The following is a 21,966-nucleotide window of genomic DNA, read 5'->3' on the forward strand; positions in this document are numbered from 1 at the left end:
GGAGAAATAATAGAAAAAAGTTTATCCAAAAAATGACAAAGAAAAAATAAAGGAACCACGTATTGAGGTGCAATGGAACCAAAAACAGTCTATGCGTTAATAAAAATCTGGGCTAGAAAAATGCAGATAGTATTACTGCTTTAATAAAGGCAATAACAAATATATAGATAGAATATGTTTAGCAGTGGGTTGCTCTTAAAATTGCAAATGCGGACTAGGCACTCATTTATGACATTTTGAGGTTGCACAGTGAGGCCAGACCATGTCACATGGCTGCTTCTTACTGATGCATCACAGTCATGGCAGTCACCCAACATGATCTCACTCCCATGGAAGAGAACAAGACTACCACGGTCTACAGCACTTGGCCTTCTATACTAACTTCCAATATCTGGTAATCTTTTGCTGGGTTTGGAGCAAGCCTCTCCTCCCATGCATGCTTCTATATGTGCCAGGCCAACAGTAGCCCACCTGCTTACCAATTTTACAGGCCACAGCCCAGATCTGGATCCAGGATAACAAACACAACTCTGTATAGGGACCGGTGCAGATCCAGCCATGTCTTAGCAGAAATCATCTAGTGTTGAGTTACATACGCACCGTCACATCTACCCATGACCCTCAGCTGATGGAGTCGACCAGAGACTTGTTGCATCCTCCACTTGCTTGAGTTCAACTACATCAAAATACATGGAAAGTGTGAAACAAGAAAATGCAGTGAATCTTCATGAAACCCAGTTATTTCCCCTGTATAACTACAGGTCCCATGCAGGTCCTATGCTCTTGTGACCATTAATGGATCAGCAGCTTCTCTGCCCTGTTACAGGGATGAACAGTCCTGTGCTGGTAAAGACTCTATTGAGGTATTTGTTTTAAATATCAAAAATATCCCTTAAGGATTAAACTTCTTGCAGCTGGTCCAGTTCTTGTTAGACCTGACAGCCTTAGGGTGGTCATCCCCCAACTTTTTGTCTGCCTCCCTCCATTTTCCTTATCCTGTTTTTGCTGGTTTTAGGACTCTGTGCACTTTACCACTGCTGACGAGTGCAAAAGTGCTTGTGCTCTCTCCACTAAACATGTTAACATTGGCTCCTACCCAATTGCCATATTTCATTTACCTATAAGTCCCCAGTAAAGTGCACTAGATGTGCCCAGGACCTGTAAATTAAATGCGGCTAATGGGCCTGCAGCACTGATTGTGCCACCCACGTACGTAGCCCCTTAACCATGTCTCAGGCCTGCCATTTGCAAGGCCTGTGTGTGCACTTTCACTGTCACTTCAATTTGGCATTTAAAACTACTTGCCAAGCCTCAAACTCCCCTTTTTCTACACATGTCCCCCGTAGGCCCTGGGGAACCCATAGGGCAGGGTGCTATGTAAGTAAAAGGCAGGGCATGTACCCATGTGTTTTACATGTCCTAGTAGTGAAACATTCACAAAGTCATTTTTCTCTACTGTGAGGCCTACCACTCTCATAGGCCAGCATTAAATATGCCCTTACATAATTTTAAGTGGTAGATTCTCATCTGAAAGGAGTGGCGTTGTCATGTTTGGTATGGTCAAAATGGTAATGAGAAATTCTGCTTACTGGTGAAGTTAGATTTAACATTATTTTAGAAATGCTACTTTGAGAAAGTGGACATTTCTCTGCACTTACTGCCTTTTGTGCCTTACAGCCTGTCTCCAATACATGTTTGGGCTGGGCTGGTTGACAGCTCCCCTTGTGCATTCTTCCAAGACAGACATAAACACAAGACACTCAACCACATCTGCATTCATATGCATACTGAATTGGTCTTCCTGGGCAGGAAGGGTGGAGGGGTTCTTACTTACACTTCAAATGCCACTGGGATGCCCCCACACAAATGATTGATAACCCCCCATAGTGATCCTGGCAGACAAGGCCAGGGTGAAAGGGGACCATGTGCACTTGAAAACCACACTTTCAAGTTTCCCCCACTTCAAAGACATTTTACTGGGTCTGTGACCCTCCAATATCAGACACTTCTGGACCTGCAACTGGACTCTGTTAGAGGGACTGCCTAGCTGCCCAAAGGACTCATCTGGATTGCCTTGCTGAGAAGAACTGCTGGTCACCTGCTTGTTGCCCTGCTGTCTGGCTGACCGTGACTGCTGAAAGGACTCTGCCTTCCTCATGAAGTGCTTTCCAAGGGCTTGGCTTGAGCTTGCCTCCTATTTCTGCAGTCTCAGGCCAACAAAGACTTCACATCTTCAAGGAAATCCAGTGCATCGGAAAATTGATGCAGCGCCAGTCTCACACCCCGGAAATCAGTGCATGGCGTGCCGATCGACACAGCAAATGTCTTGCGGTTGGAAAATCGACGCATCGCCTGCCAGATCGACGCAGCGCCTGTTGCCTCTTCACAGCTCACCTGGATTTCTCACGCATCGTCCCTGGGCACCAAAATAATCCCTGCATCGCTTTGTTTTTCAATGCGCCTCTTCCTCTTCGTCCATCTGATTCGTTATTTTCGATGCACACCAGGTACTTTGTGCTAAAACCATTGCATCCACAGATTTCTGTGGATTAAGACTATTTACACCTTTTTAAAAGCAATATCTCTGCTTGTGTACATTGGATCCTGGGCAAAGCACAGTAGGGTAGTAAGGGTGAAAGGCGCCGCACAATCTAGGCAGTAAAACAGTAATTGCAGACAAGTGACAAGATCATAGATGAGTCTGGTGCAACCTGGCCCAGTGCCCTACTACCCTGTAGGCACCAAGAATGGGTATCACAGTACCCAAAGACAAAATTGAACAATAATGGCCACAGCACACAGGAAGTATAGTCCAAACAGTATGGCAGGGATAGTTGCCCCTGGTAGTATGATGTTGAAGTACACAATTGCAAGAAGTCTCAAGTCTTATGTGTAGATGGTATCTTTAATTAACAGATACTGGTCATCAAAGTGTCATCAGCGCAATACAGCCAACACGTGTTTCGTCACGACAGTGACTTTATCAAGGCGGGGCCGTCCGGCCAGGAGGGTACGTTGCGCAGGTAAGTTATGAGGGAGAACCCTATACAATTGTATGGGCTGAGGAACGTCAAAAGTATCTTCTTATAGTGGAATTGTCAATGATGAAAATGAGTAAGTGGTTAGGAAAAGTATTTGAATGCAAGGTGGGCAGGCCCTGATAAGCCTGTGACCGGAACCTGGAAAGGTCGTCAAGACGCGCGGCAACTTGTTGACGACCTTTCCAGGTTCCGGTCACAGGCTTATCAGGGCCTGCCCACCTTGCATTCAAATACTTTTCCTAACCACTTACTCATTTTCATCATTGACAATTCCACTATAAGAAGATACTTTTGACGTTCCTCAGCCCATACAATTGTATAGGGTTCTCCCTCATAACTTACCTGCGCAACGTACCCTCCTGGCCGGACGGCCCCGCCTTGATAAAGTCACTGTCGTGACGAAACACGTGTTGGCTGTATTGCGCTGATGACACTTTGATGACCAGTATCTGTTAATTAAAGATACCATCTACACATAAGACTTGAGACTTCTTGCAATTGTGTACTTCAACATCATACTACCAGGGGCAACTATCCCTGCCATACTGTTTGGACTATACTTCCTGTGTGCTGTGGCCATTATTGTTCTACATTGGATCCTGGTCGTTTTGATCTTAAACTCTTCAGATCAAGATTATCTTTTTTTCTAAACTGGTGTGGTATACTTTGTGGTGTTTTCACTGTGTTACTGTATGAGATATTGAATAAATACTTTACACATTGCCTTCTAAGTTAAGTCTGCCTGCTCTGTGCTAAGCTACCAGAGGGTGAGCACAGGATAATTTAGTTTGGCTTGTGCCCTACCCTGACTAGGATAGCCGTCTCTACTTGGACAGGGTGCATACCTCTGCAAACTAGAGACCCAATTTCTAACAGTTCTCAAGCTCAAGTACATTAAATATTCTCAGGCCAACATGTGTTTTACGACATATGTCGCTTCTTCAGGCCCAGTACAAATGAAATGTCAGAATTTCAATAATCTAAGACAAGCATCAAATACTGAAAGTACTCAGAGAAAAGAAATACAATATGCATCAGATTTGTGAGAGAAAAACAAATAAACCAAGAGAAGGGACAATTTGCAAGAAGAAACAAAAAAGACAACAAAACTTTATATTAATAACTTAGTAATTTCAATGAATATACAAAGCTGAAAATATTTACAAGGTGCACCAGTTACAAAAATGGTACTGAAGATGCTCAAATTGAAGGCAAAGAATATGAAATGAGTGAAATGCCCTAAGTATCTGGAAATGATTTACCAATTCTCTATATATACTAGAAAAATCTTGAAATAAGTAACCCAAAATTATAAAAGCACAATACCAGAGATAAACACAGGTTTCCCAATAGGTGTAACGCGTGACAAGAAAGATGACAGAATAGTAAAAGCAGATAAAACGAATATATAAGTGAAGCCACAAACTCAAAGAAAAATACACCCAAGAAAAGGGTTTGGTGCAAAAGAAGAACACTGATTCATACCACAAGACAAACCATAAATTGGAAACAAATCAAATGGAATTCAACAAGATAGCGATCATGCTATTAGCATTCGTCTAAAAAGTAAATAAGGCCCATACAGAGCAAGAAATCTATTAAGTGGGCGAAACAAGACCACCAATTAAGATGCAAATAAACTAATCCCACAAGTTCCAAAAATGTGTACTCACATAAAGAAATTTATGTACAAAATGAGTAAGGGATTAACACATTGCAATGTAGTATCAGGTGTTAATTGCCGATAATCACTGAAATAAAAAGAAAAAAGGGGAAAAATATCTAAAAATAAAATAAAAAGCACCAAATAGGCAAATACACAAACAGTTTTGACCAATAAGTAATGGTTTATCATGTAGTATCCAAATATCCGTGCCTGGATTAAAACGCACAGCTGACGCAATCACACACGCTTTATGGCGTTCATGGTCTAATATTGTATTATATCCAAAAGGAAAAAAAGTGTGACATTGGGAAAAGTAACAAAGTGTGGTCTAGTCTCTAAAGCATCCTCATATTTGCGCATTCTTGTATCTCCCTGGGTTGACAGGCCTCCAAACACCAAGAAAGTCCAAAGAAAATAGTGAACTACTTTAAAAAATCTACACAAAAACGTTTAGTCAAAAACCTATCTGCTTCTTGGCAACTAGACTAATGTGCGCGGCTGCGGAAGAAAATGGCAACCCCAGAAAGCGCGCCATCTCAAAATTATTTATCCATTGGTCTAAATGATTTTTTTTCTTAATCCGCTTATCTGAATAAAACTCACAAAATACGATATTATGGTTAACTTAAACAGTACACCTGAAAAGGATTCTAATAATCGTACAGAGGAGATATCAGCTCATTCCCGGTGAAAAGCAACAAACACCCACCCATACTAAAGCTAAATATTTGTGTAATGGGGGAACCGCAGTTTGATGCGACTTACTTACAAAAAGTAGAACTGGCTCACTGGGGTTACCAAAAGTGAGAGCTTGTGTAATAAATGCCAGCTGTTAATGTGGTTAAGAAATCATAGTCGATAAATATCAACCACAATAAACATATGATAAAAAATATAAATTCCAATGACTAAGGTAACAAGCAACATACCGTCATGATAATCATGCAAATAAGTGGCTGCGGCAGTAAAGCAGTAGACTCCATTGCTCAAAGGGAAATACAAAAAATACTAGTAGAGGCAGTCACATGATCAGCCATGTGATCGCATTTGAAAAGCTGCACTGTAAACAAACCAACTTCATTTTTTTAAAAGAGCATCCATATTTAGAGAATAATCAACCGTAAAAGATTAACATAAAAAGTAAAAAGAAAAGTAATAACCAAAATGTATCCAGGGGCAGAAAAAAGGAAACAAAGGGCATTGTAGTGCCTCTATCACAACATGATCACACTCTAATTCCCTATTTAAACAATCAATGACTACTTACAGTCCATAACAGCAAGACGTTCCTGACCTCAATATTAGAAAACGAATAGATGCATCAACCAAAATAAGGTGGATAATCATTAGCCTCAATGAGATGCAGTTACAAACAAATGCATACAGGAAAAGTAGTGGATAACAAAACACAAAAGTAGCTCATGTGCTGCTTCAGCCTCAAACAACACCATTAGTTATGGTGTGAGATTCCTAATAAGAGGAGATAAAAGAAAATATACCAAAGGACATGCAGTGTGCTCAAATTGATGAAATAAATATTTTTTCTTTGAGTTGCTGAAAATGATGATTTTGTATGTAAATGTACATTAAGCAAATTCCCCAGAGACGGAGAGCAGTGTAACATAAGGGAGGTGACACAGCATACTGTGAAAATAAGAGGAAGCAATACAAAATGCCTACCGAGGTTTCATTCAATTAAGGGTATATTAACATGCAGGAAGGAGAAACATGAAATTTGAAAGTATTAGGACATCATAGTTATAATATTAATTTAACTCCACACATTTGGAGGATTGATATCCATAAACAATTACTATTATAACAACTAGTGCAACTCCTCCTTGTTGAAGCCCAAGGTGAAAGCCTGAAGTTTAAAGATCCAGAAAGTCTCCCTCTCCCTTAATTTTTGTACTCGATCGCCACCTCTTCTGTGGGGTTAGATAACTTCTATTGCAACAAATCGTATGTCATTAAGATTGGGTCCACATTAGGAAGCACGTAAATGAACCAACATAGGATAGTTGTCATTAGACTTTTTAAAGGCCCTGAGGTGTTCTTTCCACCTTTCTTTCACTGGACGAATACAGGTATGAACAGGCCTGTACTAATTTACAACACCTTCACCCCCACAATCCTCTGCTTTCATGTCGCCTGAAACTACATGTCCTCTCACTGGCACCTCAGGCAGAGGGGTCTCTGGGGCCCAAGAATTTTATTTAAGGAAGAAGGGGCACCAGGACTGCACATGCCTCTATGGCAGGTTAGCTCATTAGCAGTATTCAGTCCACACTCAGAGACAGAAGACGCAGCTAGTCCTCTCCAAACACACCTGCTAGGAAAGCGCTTTTCTCCAGAGATTCACAGACATAGGTAAAAATAGCTCTCTGCTCATCTATACTGTTTTAGTTCTCGGTTTTAGACAGCTTTAGCTGTATGTAGTAAGGCCTGTTGTTTCTAGTACCTAGAATATGCTCGGAGTGAGCTTTGGGTCAGCCCTTAGCTCATGATTTGATGGCTATGATGTTTATCGCGGTGTTCTGCTTTTGATTTGATGGTTTCCCCCCTTATTCTTGAGTTTACCCCACCCTCCATGGCGCCTACCAGTGTTCTGGCTAAGCGAGTTGTATGCTTCCACTGCATTATTTGCTATTGAGCATGTCATAAGATGGATTATGTTTCAATGTCCCCTCCTGCTATATTCTTGCTGCACCAACACACTCTCTTTTCCCTCCCCTTGCTCCCTGATTCTCCAGACAATGTGCCTTATGCCGCTACCCACCGCCCCTCGGGCATGGTACATTTGTTCTTATTTATTAATGCTTTGCATGCAATTTTTCATTTTAATCTACCACATTAACACACCCATCTGCCATTTTAGAACAGTAAATTCAAAATGGCCTCATGCGACATGACACACAGATGCGCATGTCACTGTGCATACATCATGACACACCTGCATGTGAGTGCATTCACAGCTTTCTTGGAATGATTCGTCTACTAAAAGAAACCCAGTCCAAGATTAGTGGATAGGTATACACATGTATCTTGATGCATTAGCATACTAGTACCAGTGTCTTTCAAAGCTGAGACCTATTGGCCTTGACACCGCTTGGTTATCCTTTTAATGTTGCTCATGTAACTTCAGGAGCAGAGCAATGTCTGGTAAGAACACATCAAAATGAGTAATTGGTTAATGGCACAGCCCACCAGTGCAAAGCCACTTTTAGGTTACTTAACAGAATCTGAACCGGGCATACATTTAATGATTTCAAATAACAGCATTATATTGCAATTAAATAGTGCTTCATATCTCTGTGTAGGTGTCTACCCACTTTGGAAAGACACATAGGCCCCCATTATATCATTGGGGGTAAAAACCGCCTTCCGCCGCGGTGACGGATTCTCTTGAGAGGATCGGAGGGGGGGGGTGGTTTGGATTCCCTGTCACCGGTAGGGCCTACCGCCATGGTTTACGTGACGTTGCTAACGATACGAAAACCATGATGGTAAGCTGGCTCAAAATGCTGTCGGCGGTACTATAGCGGCCGCCGGGCTGGAGATTGACATCTTCGGCCCGACGGCTGCTACCGCCATGGCGGACTGAGTGGAGAAGTGGCGGGTTGGCTGCCATTCTCATAATGTGGCGGTAGGTACCGCCAGCCTGTTGGCGGTACTGTTGCCACATTACCACTCACCGCCGGAGTCATAATGACCCCCATAATTTATTCCATCGAGACATAGTTATGAGGCACATGATCCAAACTGACATTACAAATGACTGAAAAAGAATAACTTTTACTAGTGTGCCTTATAATTCTGTTCTACAAACGTCTTTTTATTTTATGTTGCTCGGTTATATGCTTGGTCTGTTTTTATGCTTTCATAAATCTGCACCTGATTTCTGGTCGACTTGGCCTCATACACGAGTGCCTCTGAGAAACAAGTACTATTTATCTCAGCTTAGAAACAATGATACTCTGGGGTGCGAAATTTAATGCGTGCTATAAATAGGACCTAATGTGAAATTTGGCCCGCCGATGCAATGGGGAACAGCTTTGGTGTTTCTTACCCCAAAAGCCACATGTCCGGGTATTCACCTACTACTTTCACCTAGCAAATTTCGATAGGTTTTTCCCGATCATAATTGCAACACCCTTGAAAACAGGTTTGCACGGTGCCTCAAAGTAGCACACATGCATAATTCAGACTAAGGTCTTCAGTACAAGTTGGGCTGAAAGGGATGGATATGTGCCACACCTGGCAAATATCCTTAACCTGGTGAGATATTTATAAACCCAGCAAACACCTGCTATTCCAAGTTTTCAACTTGAAAAGGAACAGTTATTACACCAAATTCCGCATGTTTTGCCTTTTTCACATGTGTTTTCCCCCTGATCCATTTCGGCAGGTTTAACCTGAAAGAATCAATCCAAGAAACAATGCGAGGCAGTGAGAAAACTACTCTCCAATCTGTAATTCCGATCAGAGTCTAGCCCCGAACTTGTAAAGAACGCCCTGCTCCTGGACATTCACATGAACTAATTCCCGATGACAATAGTTGTAGTCAAAGGGTATTGGTGTGAAGCGTGTAAAAGAAATCCCGGGAAAGAGATACTCTTTATTAAACTTGTAATTGGACGGAAGGAAGTGTCCAGTGTACTAGGATGTAAGGGAATGTCTGAGCAAGTCAGCTGTCGGACTCTGAAGAAGGGACCAGTACAAGGGAGTGTTGATACAATGTCCAGAGTGAATTGTTGCAGACAGTTTACATGTGCGAAGAGATTTTTAAATCTACGCAGCATTAGTGGTTTTCAGTTTTCAAAAATGTGTAAAACCTTGCGTTTTGTAAATAATGCGGTAATATGTATGTATGCAAACAGTTTGAAATATGAATCTCTGGAAGTATTTCTACTTACCGTACCCACAAGCTAAAGTTGACGCTCTGTGTACTCTTGCTCACGACAGGGTGGCCGATTAATCGGAGGCTGGGAGAATAATCCTTTCCAAGGAGAATTACACATCGTACTGAAAGGAAACCACTCAACGCCAGAAACTCCGTTGCCCAGTGGACCCATTCAAGGGGCAAAAGTATTAGGTAAGCCAAGGAGGTTTTTAAGACTATGGTACACTTTTTACGTGCAACCACTTTTACTTGAATTGGCATCAACATCACTTAAGTAGAGTGAAATATTTTTATACAGTAATCGTGTATGCAATAAGTTTGTAGAAAACTAGTGCATCACTAGATTGGATCTACTGCGAATAAAGGCTCGGATAAATTCTTAGATTGTCTATTAAAACCCATCACGAGTTTGCATCCACAGGATTTTAACCCAATTGCTCCCCAAACGTTTCCTGTTAAATCGTCAACTCCAACAGCCATAGCTTTCCAGATCTTACAAGTTTGTATGCACTTGCTATCTTGTTTCTTTTTTCTCTCTTCATCTACCGCCCCCTGCATTTCTGTGGGGTGTTACTCCCCACTTTTTATTATGGACATTAGTTTACTCCTGTCCTTGGTAGCCGTGCTTAATTTGTAAAAGCATAGGAGCTGGGTCCCAACGTTTTACCCAGAAACCTGCGCCCAGATGGCCTCAAATGTTGGGGATGCTGAATACCAAAACCGAGTAGATGTAATTTCACTCATGCCTCTTTCATCCCAACTAGACACTACCTGGCGCTTTATCGCAGTCTTTCAGATTCAGATTCAAGCCTACTCTCTATCTTTCTTTGTCACTCTTTTTCATCCTCTTTTTTTCTTCTGTTTGTGTTTTTCTCTTTTTGAACGAGGTCGAAGTTTGAATAAAAAATAAGTGCTGGTCCCCCAAAATGAGTGTTGGTGGGCCCTACTTTAAACCAGTGGTTCAAATAAATAATTCCCTACAGGAATAACTATCCCTGGGTGGGAAGGGTGAGCCAATGGCTTGTGAATGCCCACAAATAGGAAAGGTGGGTGTTCACAGTCTTGCATTGCTGCCCTGGAACGTCCAGTCTACACAACAGGAAAAACTTTGTATTAGTAACTAATTTTATGAGTACGCGCCTGACGTCTTTGAATCACAAAATTAATTTTGCACTCCTACAAAAGGGTATTTTGTGCATATAGGCCAGACCTACAGGCACAGATAGCGTTATGAATGAGGCTGATTCACTTTTCACTGCTTTTATCCCATGTTTGCTTCCAATATTTTAGAACTAGCAGCATTTCTAACCAACAGAAAGACAATCCATCTGCACTCATATCAGGTATGATGTTCATGACCTTAAGTAAGACAGGCCATTCAAATGATAACAAATATCTCAATGACAAGATATTGTGTTAGCAGAAAATGAAAAGACAACTTTGGAAGAGTTGTGAGGCTCGAAAGTCAAAGCCTAAAACATATCCTCAGTGGGGCTTCCTCAGGTCATAGATACAGAGGCTTGAAAAATTTCCAGCAATTGTTCCCACACATGTTGGAAAAGGAAGGCATTCAGACTCATATTTATACTTTTTGCTTCAAAACTGTGCAAATGCAGTTTTGCGGCAAAAAGTATAGCGCCCGGCTTGCGTCATTCTAAAGCGTCAGCCAGGTGCCAAATTTATGGAATCCCGCAAGCCAGTGCTATGGGTGGGCTAGTGTCTAGGAAAAATGACGTAAGCTGGGTGGGGGTGGCGGTACAGGGGAAGGGGGTTTTGCGTCATAAAATGACACTATGCTGGTTAGAGGCAAGAAAATGCAATTAACCAGCCTAGTGTCATTTCCTGATGCAAAACCATCCATACCACATCATGCCCACCATCCCAATGGCTAGCACAGGGAACAAGTGTCATGCAGGGGGGCTCATTTCAGGGCCCCCAATGGCAGTTAAAAAATGTAATAAAATACTTACCTATGCATACCTGGGATGGTGTCCCCCATCCTCTGGTGTCCCTCTGGTGTGGATGGGGTGTTCCTGGGGCTTGGTGTGAGCTCCTGTGGCCCATTCCATGGTGTTTGAAAATGGAAATGGGTCCACAGGTCCCCTAATGCCTGCTCTGACCCAGGCGTTAAAATAATGGCACTAAGCAGGTTTAGCGCCATTATTTAGGCCCGCCTCTCACCTGTGCACCTTGTTTGCACGGGTGGATAAATAAGGCGCTAGGGGCTTTGAGTCATTTTTAGGCCGGGCATGCCTACCTTGCATCTCCTTGATGCAAGGTGGTTTCATGCATCCAGAAAATGTCGTCAACTCCTATATTTTGATGCTAGACAGGTCTAGTGTCAAAATATAAATATGGAGTTAAATTTGCACCAAATTTGCATTTAAAAAAAATGACACAAGTTAAGTGCAAACAGAGTATAAATATGCTCCTCAATACATATTTTATGAAGCAGCATACATTGATGTTAATTGAGAAACTCTCATGATACAATTCAAGGCAACGTTCGGTGCATAGTGAACTGTACTTAAACATTCTGTACATTAAATTCAACTGGAAAAAAAGCTGAATGAATAGAATACTTACCACTGAGTAATGCGGTGATCTGAAAGTTACGTTTTGGAACCCTGGCAAGGCATTCCATGATTCTGAAGTGGGTACAATGAATACCGTAAACTGGGTTGTTGTACACCTGTTACGTAGGATGAGTAGAAATGTCAGCTATACATTTTATTTTATCCTATAAAACAAAATAATGATTTATTTTAGCGATGGTATATGAATAATCAATATCTTTTGCCTCCGTGGCTTTTATCATACATTTGTTTTTATCAAAGGCCTACCTTTATTATCCATATTATTTGCGGATTAGGTACCAAATGTAGTATTATTCCAGCATGTTTTAAAACATGCGCTTTTTGTAAAATTTCAATAGGCTTCATGATATTTTAGAAATTAAATATTAGCTACAGTGCATTTTCAAAATTTAGTTTTCTTTTTCTCATTTTGGCTATTAGTGTGTGCCGTTGGCCATGTATAAATTCCAGCAGTCTGCCCCAGCTGTACATGGACACAGCTGGGGACACTTGGGAAGGTAGATGGCTCCTTTGTGCTTTTTCCACGGAAAGTGCATTCACTCCTTGCACAATCCGTTCCTCTATGCAAGTGGTTGCCAACCTTTTGACTTCTGTGGACCCCCACTTTATCATTTTTGGAACCCAGGGACCTCCACTGAATCATTATTGGAGTCCTGGGACCCACCCACTGAGTCATTACTGGAAGCCGGGGACCCAGGCCTGAACATTGTCTTTGAACCGCAAAGCAATACGCAAAAAATATAAAAACAAGCATTCTGTCAAACACATACACAAATGATAAAACATATTATTTAATTTGTAAAAGGAAGGTTCAAGCTTTTCTAAATTCAATTGAAGTCAAACATCGGCCATACTATTTTCTGTTTGATGCACCTGCTCTGCTCCCACGAATCAATCTGAGGGTACTATTTCTAGCCTCCGATTTCAAATTCCTTGAAATTTACAGTGCGTTTTAAAATGTTAATTTGTACATTTACCCACTTTATTTCTATGTACTTTATTAATCTGTTAACATTACTTAATATTAGTTAATTTTCTAAACACTCACGAACCTGCTGAGGAGGCTTCATGGACCCTCAGGTGTCTCCTGACCACAGGTTGGGAACCACTGCTCAATGCAACTGTGAGTAAGCTTGTTGCGATTATCCAGGGGCTGCTTTCTTGCAGTAGATAATATGGGAGGAACCAGGGGCAACACATGTAGCCCCTTCTTGCATCTTGCTTTCACTACAGAACATCCAATGTTATTCATGGTGCGTCTCCCGGAATAATAAATGCATTATGGCGTGGTGTCAGGTGCCTTTAGAACATAATAAATAATATGCATACATATGAAAGAAAGAAAAACTGCTAAATTATCAAACATTTGGGACATACATAGTTCACTGTACTTAATCACCACAACAACAACGAAATTGTGATACTGAAGAGTGTCCATTTTATGTATACCAAAAGGTCAGTCTGGAAATGAAGAGTATAGGTCATCATTGCCTTCAAGTCCCGTGTTAAAATTTGCAAAGCAGCTTATGCAGTCTGATGGTGAATTAAAGCTCTGCATTTTCTGGTGTGCAGGTGTCTTCGGGGTCCTGGATCTTCATGGAATTCCCCGCTCCGTGTACAAAACAAAATTGTCTCAAACAGCTTCAGCTGGATCAAGAAACATATCCTTGGTGGATGAGGTGGATTGGATGGTAGGATATACAGCACAGTAACAGTATTGTTGTACCTTTTATATGCAAGCATGAAATTGATAATTCTACCTTGTTGACTCTTATGTAATAGTTTCCATCTGAAAACAGTCTCAGTGAAGTCAGCATGCCTGAATTCTCTTGGATGCATGTCCATGTCTTCTTCACTGATTGCTGACTTGATCTTCAATGGGTTTGTAAAGCAAGTCTCTGCTGTGTGGGCATCCCTTATCCAGATCTTTTTTCAAGGCATGAGTTGACATTTGGTGTTCTACCTTCAGTTCCGAATATGTTCTTCAGGAGATTTTTGACAAGGCTTATCATGCTTCCTTTACCACCCAGCTTGGTGCCTGCTAGACCTCTGAAATATACACTTCATGCCTCTAAACACTCACTTTAATAATTTCAGCATGACTTTCATCTATCAATGAATACAAATGTGTAATTTTCCTTCTAGAGCAGTGGTGTTGATTTAGGAAGAGACCTCCAATAATCAAGTCTATCTCCCCTGCTGTAGTACTATTTTAATGCATGTATGTCTAATGAGATTTTTGGCCTCACATTCCCAGCTTCCCAGTGCTATCAGGGATCAAACTAATAGTGGAATCAAGGGGAGGGGTTCATTTGCATGGGCTTGGCAAATAAGCTTTGCTGGAGGGAATCCGACCTTGGCAGTGTGATCCCTCCACTGGACTTCTATGTTTGGGAAGCACACTGCACGTCAATGTACGTCTTATTTAAAAGAATAATACTGTTTCACTGGTTTGTACCTTAACTTACATCTGACTGTTCAGTACCTTTTAACAATGTTAGGCAAAAATAAACAGATATACATGAACACATACTTGCTCATGCATTTTGTGATGTTCAAATTGTTGTAATTGATAAATTGAAAGCAGGCCGTGTCAGCAGCTGTAACATTTGTTTGGTGCATAATCGGTTGTGCAAGCTGTTCTTGCTCTCTGTAGATGCTGTCCAAAGCTGGTAAGGTTTTTAATGATTGGTTTGTTAAACTTTTTTATGATTTTGGCTTTAAGACTCTGTGACTTTACCACTGCTAACTAGTGCTAAAGTACTTGTGCTAACATTGGCTTATACCCACTAGGAACAAAGATGCTGTGCATTTTACCACTGCTAACCAGGGATAAAGTACTTGTGCTAAGATTGACTTATACCAACTTGGAACATTCAATTTATATATACGCTCCTAGTAACGTGGTAATACATGTACCCGTGGCCTGAAATGAAATGCTACCAGTGGACCTGCAGCACTGTGCTACCCACTTCAGCTTTGCAAACATGTCTCAGGCCTGCTATTGCAACCTTTGTGTGCAGTTTTGAACTGCCATTCTGACCTGGCAAAATAAGCCTTTTGCCGGGCCCAAACCTTTTTTAATATAATACATATTATAATACATATTAGTCACGCCTAGTGTAGACCCTGGACAGCCCAAATGGCTGGGTGCAGTGTATGTAAAAAGCAGGACATATGCTTTTAAGTTTTACATGTCCTAATAGTGAAAAACTCTTAAATACGTTTTCACTACTAAAAGTCCCATACGATAACATTGGAGTTACCATATTACATTTATTAAGATTTAACTTTCAATTGGGAACAGGTAGATACTGGGAGTTCAGTGTCTAAAGAATTGTAATTAAATGCCCTCTTTAATGGTAAAGTCAGACTTTTAATCAAAATTCTGAATAAAATCACTTTTAGAAAGTTGGAAAGTTCTTATCCGACTAGAAGCAGCTGGCAGTTGAACTTTATATATTGCTCCCAGGCTGTGAGGCAAAGGGAAAATAGGAATTGGCAGGATGGGCCACTCTGAGTTAATGATTGAGAGGAGCTGTCACCTACACACTTGCACATCACAAAGCTTCCGCCTGAGCGCCCTCACAAAGGGTTTGTCACTAGTCTGTTATGATCCCAGAGAAGCTGGGGCCAAGACAGGGAGGAAGGGGATGCCTTACACCTCAGGAGGTGGAAACCTTTAGAAAATTTGTTCACTTCAAAGGAGGCACCAGGTATAAATATTGGTCCTCAGACACCACCTCTTCAGCACAGTTCTACACCTGTGGATGCTCTGCTAGGACGAAGAACTGCTGTGTTGCTGAAAGGACTGTCACTCTGCTGGACTGCTGTCCAGGTGGACTACTGTTGTGCTGGACTGCTGCCTGGGTGGATTGCTGCTCTGCTGTGTGAGACTGAGGGATGTGGACTTGTACCTTGCTCAGGACTCTCAGAGTGACTCAAAGGGCTTGCTTCCTGTTCTGAGCCGCAGGGACATAACTGGCTCCCAACCAGATGCACCAGATTCAGCTGGTGCAAGCCTCTGATGTCAGGTTGTGCCCTCAGGTCCTGGACCATTGGCATGAGCTCAGAGAAGCTAAATTGCAGTTTTTGGGGTCTTGGCAACCACGAATGGACCATTGGGCACTGAATCCTTGTCCGTCACACAGCCTGACAATGCAAAGATCCATCTGCCCCACTCTTCCACAACAGCATCTACTGCTCCATCGGAGTGACACTACGAATCTTTGGCCTGACTGTTAACAGTGACAACAGGACTGTTGCGTTAAGCCTGCCCTGCTCTTTGCACTTCATAAATCACTGCCTGTAACGGTTGCCTGCTCCAGTGGCCCACTCCACTGCAAATGGGACTCTATGCCCAGGACTAAGAAGGTAACTTTTTAGCAGGACTAATGTGGTCTCTATCTCAGATCTGTGCTCCATCCTGGTCGGCCTGAACTTGTGAATTGCTCCCAGTCTCGCACGAACAAACAGTGATGAGTGGTGCTTTGGGCTTTTTCGTGCTATTTTTCACTTAAATATTTAAAAATTCATAACTTTAGTTCTACTGATTGGATTTTTGTTTTGCGTTCTAGTCTTGTTTTATTTATTGAATCTTGCTCTATTTTTCTAAACAAAATGTGTGTTGTATTTTCACTTTATTACAGTTTGAAATGCTGCAGATATACTTTAATCCTTGCCTCTACGTTAATCCTGACTGCTCGATTTGAAGCTACCAGAGGGTTGAGCACAGGTTAATTTGGGGTTGCTTGTGCCTCAACCTGAAAAGGATTGTGGCTGCTGCTTGAGTAGGGTTTCACCCACTCAACTAGTAACCAAATTTTTCACAACGCATATTTAAGTTAGAGGCAAGCCACGTAGAAACAATTTTGAAATACGCTTTTAAAATAAGATTCTGACCAACTTCTAAATCTGATTGTAAAATGTTTCACCAGGTGGGAGAGGACATTGTGATCACCACCACCAGCTATGATGCCCGGCAGACAGAAACTAGAAGGATTGTTGATGTCTCACACGACAGAAGAATACTCACTCTAAATCAGTCTCTTTCTTTTGGCCACATTGGTAAGTGCCAACCACAGGAAAATATATATTTCAAGCCACTACTTCACTGTAATATGTTTGTGTACCTTAACATGTCAGTCATTACTCTAGTTCTTGTGTTTCCACAGATGTCTTGGTATGTTTTGTAACAATATGTGAATCCTTTCCCCTGCCCACAAAATCTGTAGCTGAAAAGGGCGGGTTCACCTATTCCAAGCCATGTGTAATTCCCATCAGAATCATCGTAGTTTATTTTTTAATCGTGTCTTTTACGTATGATCTCTTTGTGTTGGAATATGTTGGAAGCACGTTTTTTGTAGTTAGAAGTCTACACCAACAAATTGTTACTTGAAGCAGATGGACTTAACTACACAAAGTCGATGCAGAGCATTATTCATAAGATGCCTTACACTCCAAACCTCTTGTTCCATGGTATGACGTGCACAGGCCTAATGCACCAAGAGTGGCTCTGTTGGTGTTCAGTAGTCACCATGCGGTGCAATGTAGTCAAAGACTGCCCCCATCTTCACAGGGCCTTTTGGCTCACTGATGGTCGGAAGGTGCACTAGCGACCTTCTAAGAAGCTAGTGTGGCTGCATTTGGTCTTTTTTGGTGGTGTATAGGTTTCAATACGTATTTGTCAACAGTCTTCGCCTATACTTCAGTTCTAGCACTGAAAAGACCTTTCCTATTTCTAGCCCCCAAAAAATACTGTAGTGAAATAGAGAATGTATACTAATTGGGAAATGCCACTATCCTAGGAAAACAAAACAAAGCATAAGTATATGAAATTTCAGCAAAAGTATGCAATATATGAATGAATAGGTGAAATGTAAACCATCATTTAGCACTTTTCTTTAGAGCAAAATGCATCCTCACATCCATTTTTTTACACGAAAACACATTTCAGGCAAAAAACAAAAAATAGTGCAAAAGGCAAAATCACAACTAACAGCACCTTGCATACAGTTGTATCTGTGCATTTTCAACGCAAACGGTGTGTAATTACGTGTTGTGGTGTCATATTGGGAATTTCACATGACGAGTATAATAAATTCCCAAAATAATTAAAATCAGCCTGCCATAAATGTGATTCACTGAGGTTTAGTTGAAATGTGGGCATCCACCCAAGTACATATAGAAAAGTAAACCATGGTAGATGCAGTTTTGTATATGAGTCAATAAGAATTTGCAATTTTGCTAGGAGTAGAATAGGATAGCAATGAAATGAGTTTATGAAATATAGAGCCAAGAAGCTTGTCAAGTTACAAGCAATCTTTATTGAATTGTACATTTGATTGTACAGGTACTGGGAAACACAGATCTGTCCGCAAATATGATTGATGGAGGTCTGTCACAAGATCTTTGGCAAGTTGGCCGGGGCTTTTGTCTGTGGACAGAGCAGTGTTGGGTGTTTCATTTGTCAGAAGATAGTGCATCTAGGTGTCTCACAGAGCTTAATAATGCCAGCTTCACCTGGGCACTAGTGCCCAGCGAAAGCTAAGACTTTGACCTGAACCGAGCTTGAGTCAGGTTTATCGTCCTCACTTATAGTGCATTTTCTAGGGTACAGACAAAACCCCTTCTCATGATACAAGTTAAAAAAATAAAGATTTGCCAAATGAAGGGACACAGTGGGGTAACAATAATTCTGCAGGATTCTGAAGTCTGATTCAAGGGCAAGAAAAGACTTAGGGCCAGATGTAGCAAAGAGTTTTTCCAATTCTGTGTCAATGGGAAAATGTGTTCGTACATATGGCTCTTAGTGTGGTGATGGACTGCCCTATTTATTTTTTTCTTTTATTTATCATATTTTTAGAGCGTAGACACTCATCCTCAGAGGGATATCACAGTGCTAGATTTCTCCAGAACCTAAAATTGCAGCACTTGCCTCATGCAGAGAATAGCCAGGTTTTTAGTTTCTTTCTGAACCTGGTGTGGTCTGAGGTCAGACCCTAGTACTAGTTTGCGTGTGTCTGAATTTGGGGTAACCACTGCCTTCAGCAGAAAGGGTGTAAACACTTTGGGGGTTATTCTAACTTTGGAGGAGTGTTAATCCGTCCCAAAAGTGACGGTAAAGTGACGGATATACCACCAGCCGTATTACGAGTTCCATAGGATATAATGGACTCGTAATACGGCTGGTGGTAAATCCGTCACTTTTCCGTCACTTTTGGGACGGATTAACACCTCCTCCAAAGTTAGAATAACCCCCTTTGTCCTCATCAAAAGGCATACCAGTTTGCCCAAAGACGTGAATCCATCCAATGATATATTCTGCGGCCTCTGTGGGAATCCACTTTAAACCCATGGCACGGTTGATAGTAAAGGGACTGAGCATGCGGTTGTCAAATTCACCAATAACCACTTTGGCAAGGGGGAATCTTACCTGCTGTTTTCAAAGGGTATTACAACCAGACTCATAAAGGATTGTTCCTCGTGACCATTTGCCTCTTCAGAACAGCATTATGCTCCATCTTTGCAGTCTGAAGTATCCAGAATTATGTTGGCCAAGTTTAGGGTTTGGCTTACTTGGTACTTCATCCCAAATGCTTGGGGAGTTTGTTTTTGAAACACAAAAAGCTCTTGAAAAGTTTGATTACCAGTGATCATGTCTGACGGGAGTGTTCGTTAAACTTTCCTACATTGACATGCACTGCCATCACAGAAGTTCCTGTAAGGTAGAGAGTTGTCTGCAGGGCATGCGGACAACTCTAAATGTGGCATACTGAGGTCGCGTGACAATGCACAGGTACTGTCTTTCGCCATTCTGACAGAGTAAACTCCATCTGCCGCACTCCAAATCAGGCCCACAGTTTATTTTAGTTTGATAATGTTTTCTGCTTCCTCTGAGTTAATGCGTTGTGAATGCAATAATCATGTTTCCTTGCAGGAACAAATTCTCTCTCATAATGCTTCATTTCTAAATGAAAAAAGCTTTCATTTGATTTGCTTTCTTTTTGAAGGATGTACTTTTTGACTAAAACCCAGAGTTATCTTGATCTGAGAGTTTTCATTGAGGTCACTTCCTTTTTCTTGTGTCAATAACCTATACCATCACCAAATGGCGAGGAAAGTGGGTTCTCCACCGCTTCCTCCAGAAAGAAACTCTCTTTTAAGTCAATATATATTAGGATTATAGCCTTACTCACAGCCCTCCTGATAAGTATTCCCTGAAATATCTATTATTATGAGCCATTTCTCCTCAGGGGCGAGACAGAGGATTTCCCTCAGAATCCATGCATGTGACCCTAGTGGAAGTACAAAGGCCCATATTTTTACTTTTTTTTTTGCGCCACATTTGCGGCATTTTTTGAGTTTGCGCTGTTTTGCATCCAAAAATGAAGCAAACGCGGTGCAAAAACGTATAAATATGGGCCAAAGTTTCTTATCTTTGTGCGACAAATGGACTTAATTCTAAGATTCTTAAAATAAATAAGCACGCTACAGAATGAGAACTACTGCACTGGTTTTCTCAAAAGATACCCCTGCCTTATGGTTGGCATGTGGACAAATATTGACAGCTAGTTTTTACATATGTGGGTGTGGTCAGAGAAGGCGCCATAACTTCTGTGGCCTGATTCAACATGTGGATTGTAATGTGGTTTGCCAAATGAAGGGGTATTAAGGACTGAGCGTAGGGAGTCCTGCCCCAGATCTGGACCTGGGTGCGTGTGCACTGTATTTACTCTGCACCTGTCCAGCATGCCCTGGGTGCCGGTCAGCCATACCTGGCCCAGGATACAACAGAAATGTGAAGAGAGGCATTCCCGAGAAGTATCTTCGTACCTCAAACCTTCTACCAACCTTCCACTGAGGAATGCACACAGCAATTTTCCGATGAGTATGTGAGGAAAGAGGGAGAATGTTATTTAAATTCACACTGAGCAATTTAAGAAGAGAAGAGGAATAAATATGTGTGAAATATCTAATATACAACTGACAACTCCAAAAGAGAGCGTGGAAAGCATTTAGTTGTTAGTGTTGCAATTGCTAATTAACTCACTGTGCTATTGATACAAATAAAGAGGACTTTTGAGGGTCAATCACTGACTACAGGTGAGATCTTGTGTACTTTTTGGAAAACTGACCCATGCTTTTTCTTGCTTCTTTGCACTTTGGTTCACAAGGCGATGTAGTATATTAGGTTATTTTGCTACTGCCATTTATAAAATTAGAAACATTAGACAGATGTGACATTTTAATTTCTTTCCTGTGAATCCTTTCCAATGATGTAATCTTCTTGAAATAGAGATAAATGATGATGCTATGGTCTAATTCGAGTAAGTTACTCAATGTGCACGATCTTTCATTAAATCTCCTCTTTTTACAGCTGAAACTCACCAGGTGGCAGGTACCAATGTCAGCTACACTCTGGCAGCAGATGTTGGCCTCCTCAGCAGAAACATCAAAATAATTGGTGAAGATTATCCCGGGTGGTACCAGGAGTCTTTTGGCGCCCGAGTGCTGGTCAGCAGGTTTACAGCGAATGGCCGTGTGTACCGAGGTAATAAAACAACCAAGGATTTTGTCCCATTTTCTATCATTTGTGGATGTAGTACACTGTTTGCCCATCTTGTGAACATGCTGTGGGGAAATGGACTAGTTACTTTACTTGGTGGACCACACATGGGATACAGCACATTTAGAAACAATGTCCCTTGTAATTGGGATTTCCACTATCTTCCATTCATCTGTTGTTCAGCGAAGAAC

General features: G+C 41.4%; 1 protein-coding gene across 2 annotated transcripts in view; it reads left to right on the forward strand.

The window, feature by feature from the left end:
* LOC138282757 (fibrocystin-L-like) overlaps positions 1 to 21,966 on the forward strand; it is a 735,329-nt gene that overhangs the window by 538,644 nt on the left and 174,719 nt on the right. For both annotated transcript variants that reach the window (XM_069220628.1, XM_069220629.1), the window contains exons 59-62: positions 9,673 to 9,802; positions 13,780 to 13,898; positions 17,145 to 17,274; positions 21,587 to 21,760. In XM_069220628.1, coding sequence (XP_069076729.1) covers positions 9,673 to 9,802; positions 13,780 to 13,898; positions 17,145 to 17,274; positions 21,587 to 21,760 — 553 coding nt within the window. The remainder of the gene's footprint in view (positions 1 to 9,672; positions 9,803 to 13,779; positions 13,899 to 17,144; positions 17,275 to 21,586; positions 21,761 to 21,966) is intronic.

This window comes from Pleurodeles waltl, chromosome 2_2 (genome assembly GCF_031143425.1).
Source record: "Pleurodeles waltl isolate 20211129_DDA chromosome 2_2, aPleWal1.hap1.20221129, whole genome shotgun sequence".
Classification (NCBI taxonomy): Eukaryota; Metazoa; Chordata; class Amphibia; order Caudata; family Salamandridae; genus Pleurodeles; species Pleurodeles waltl.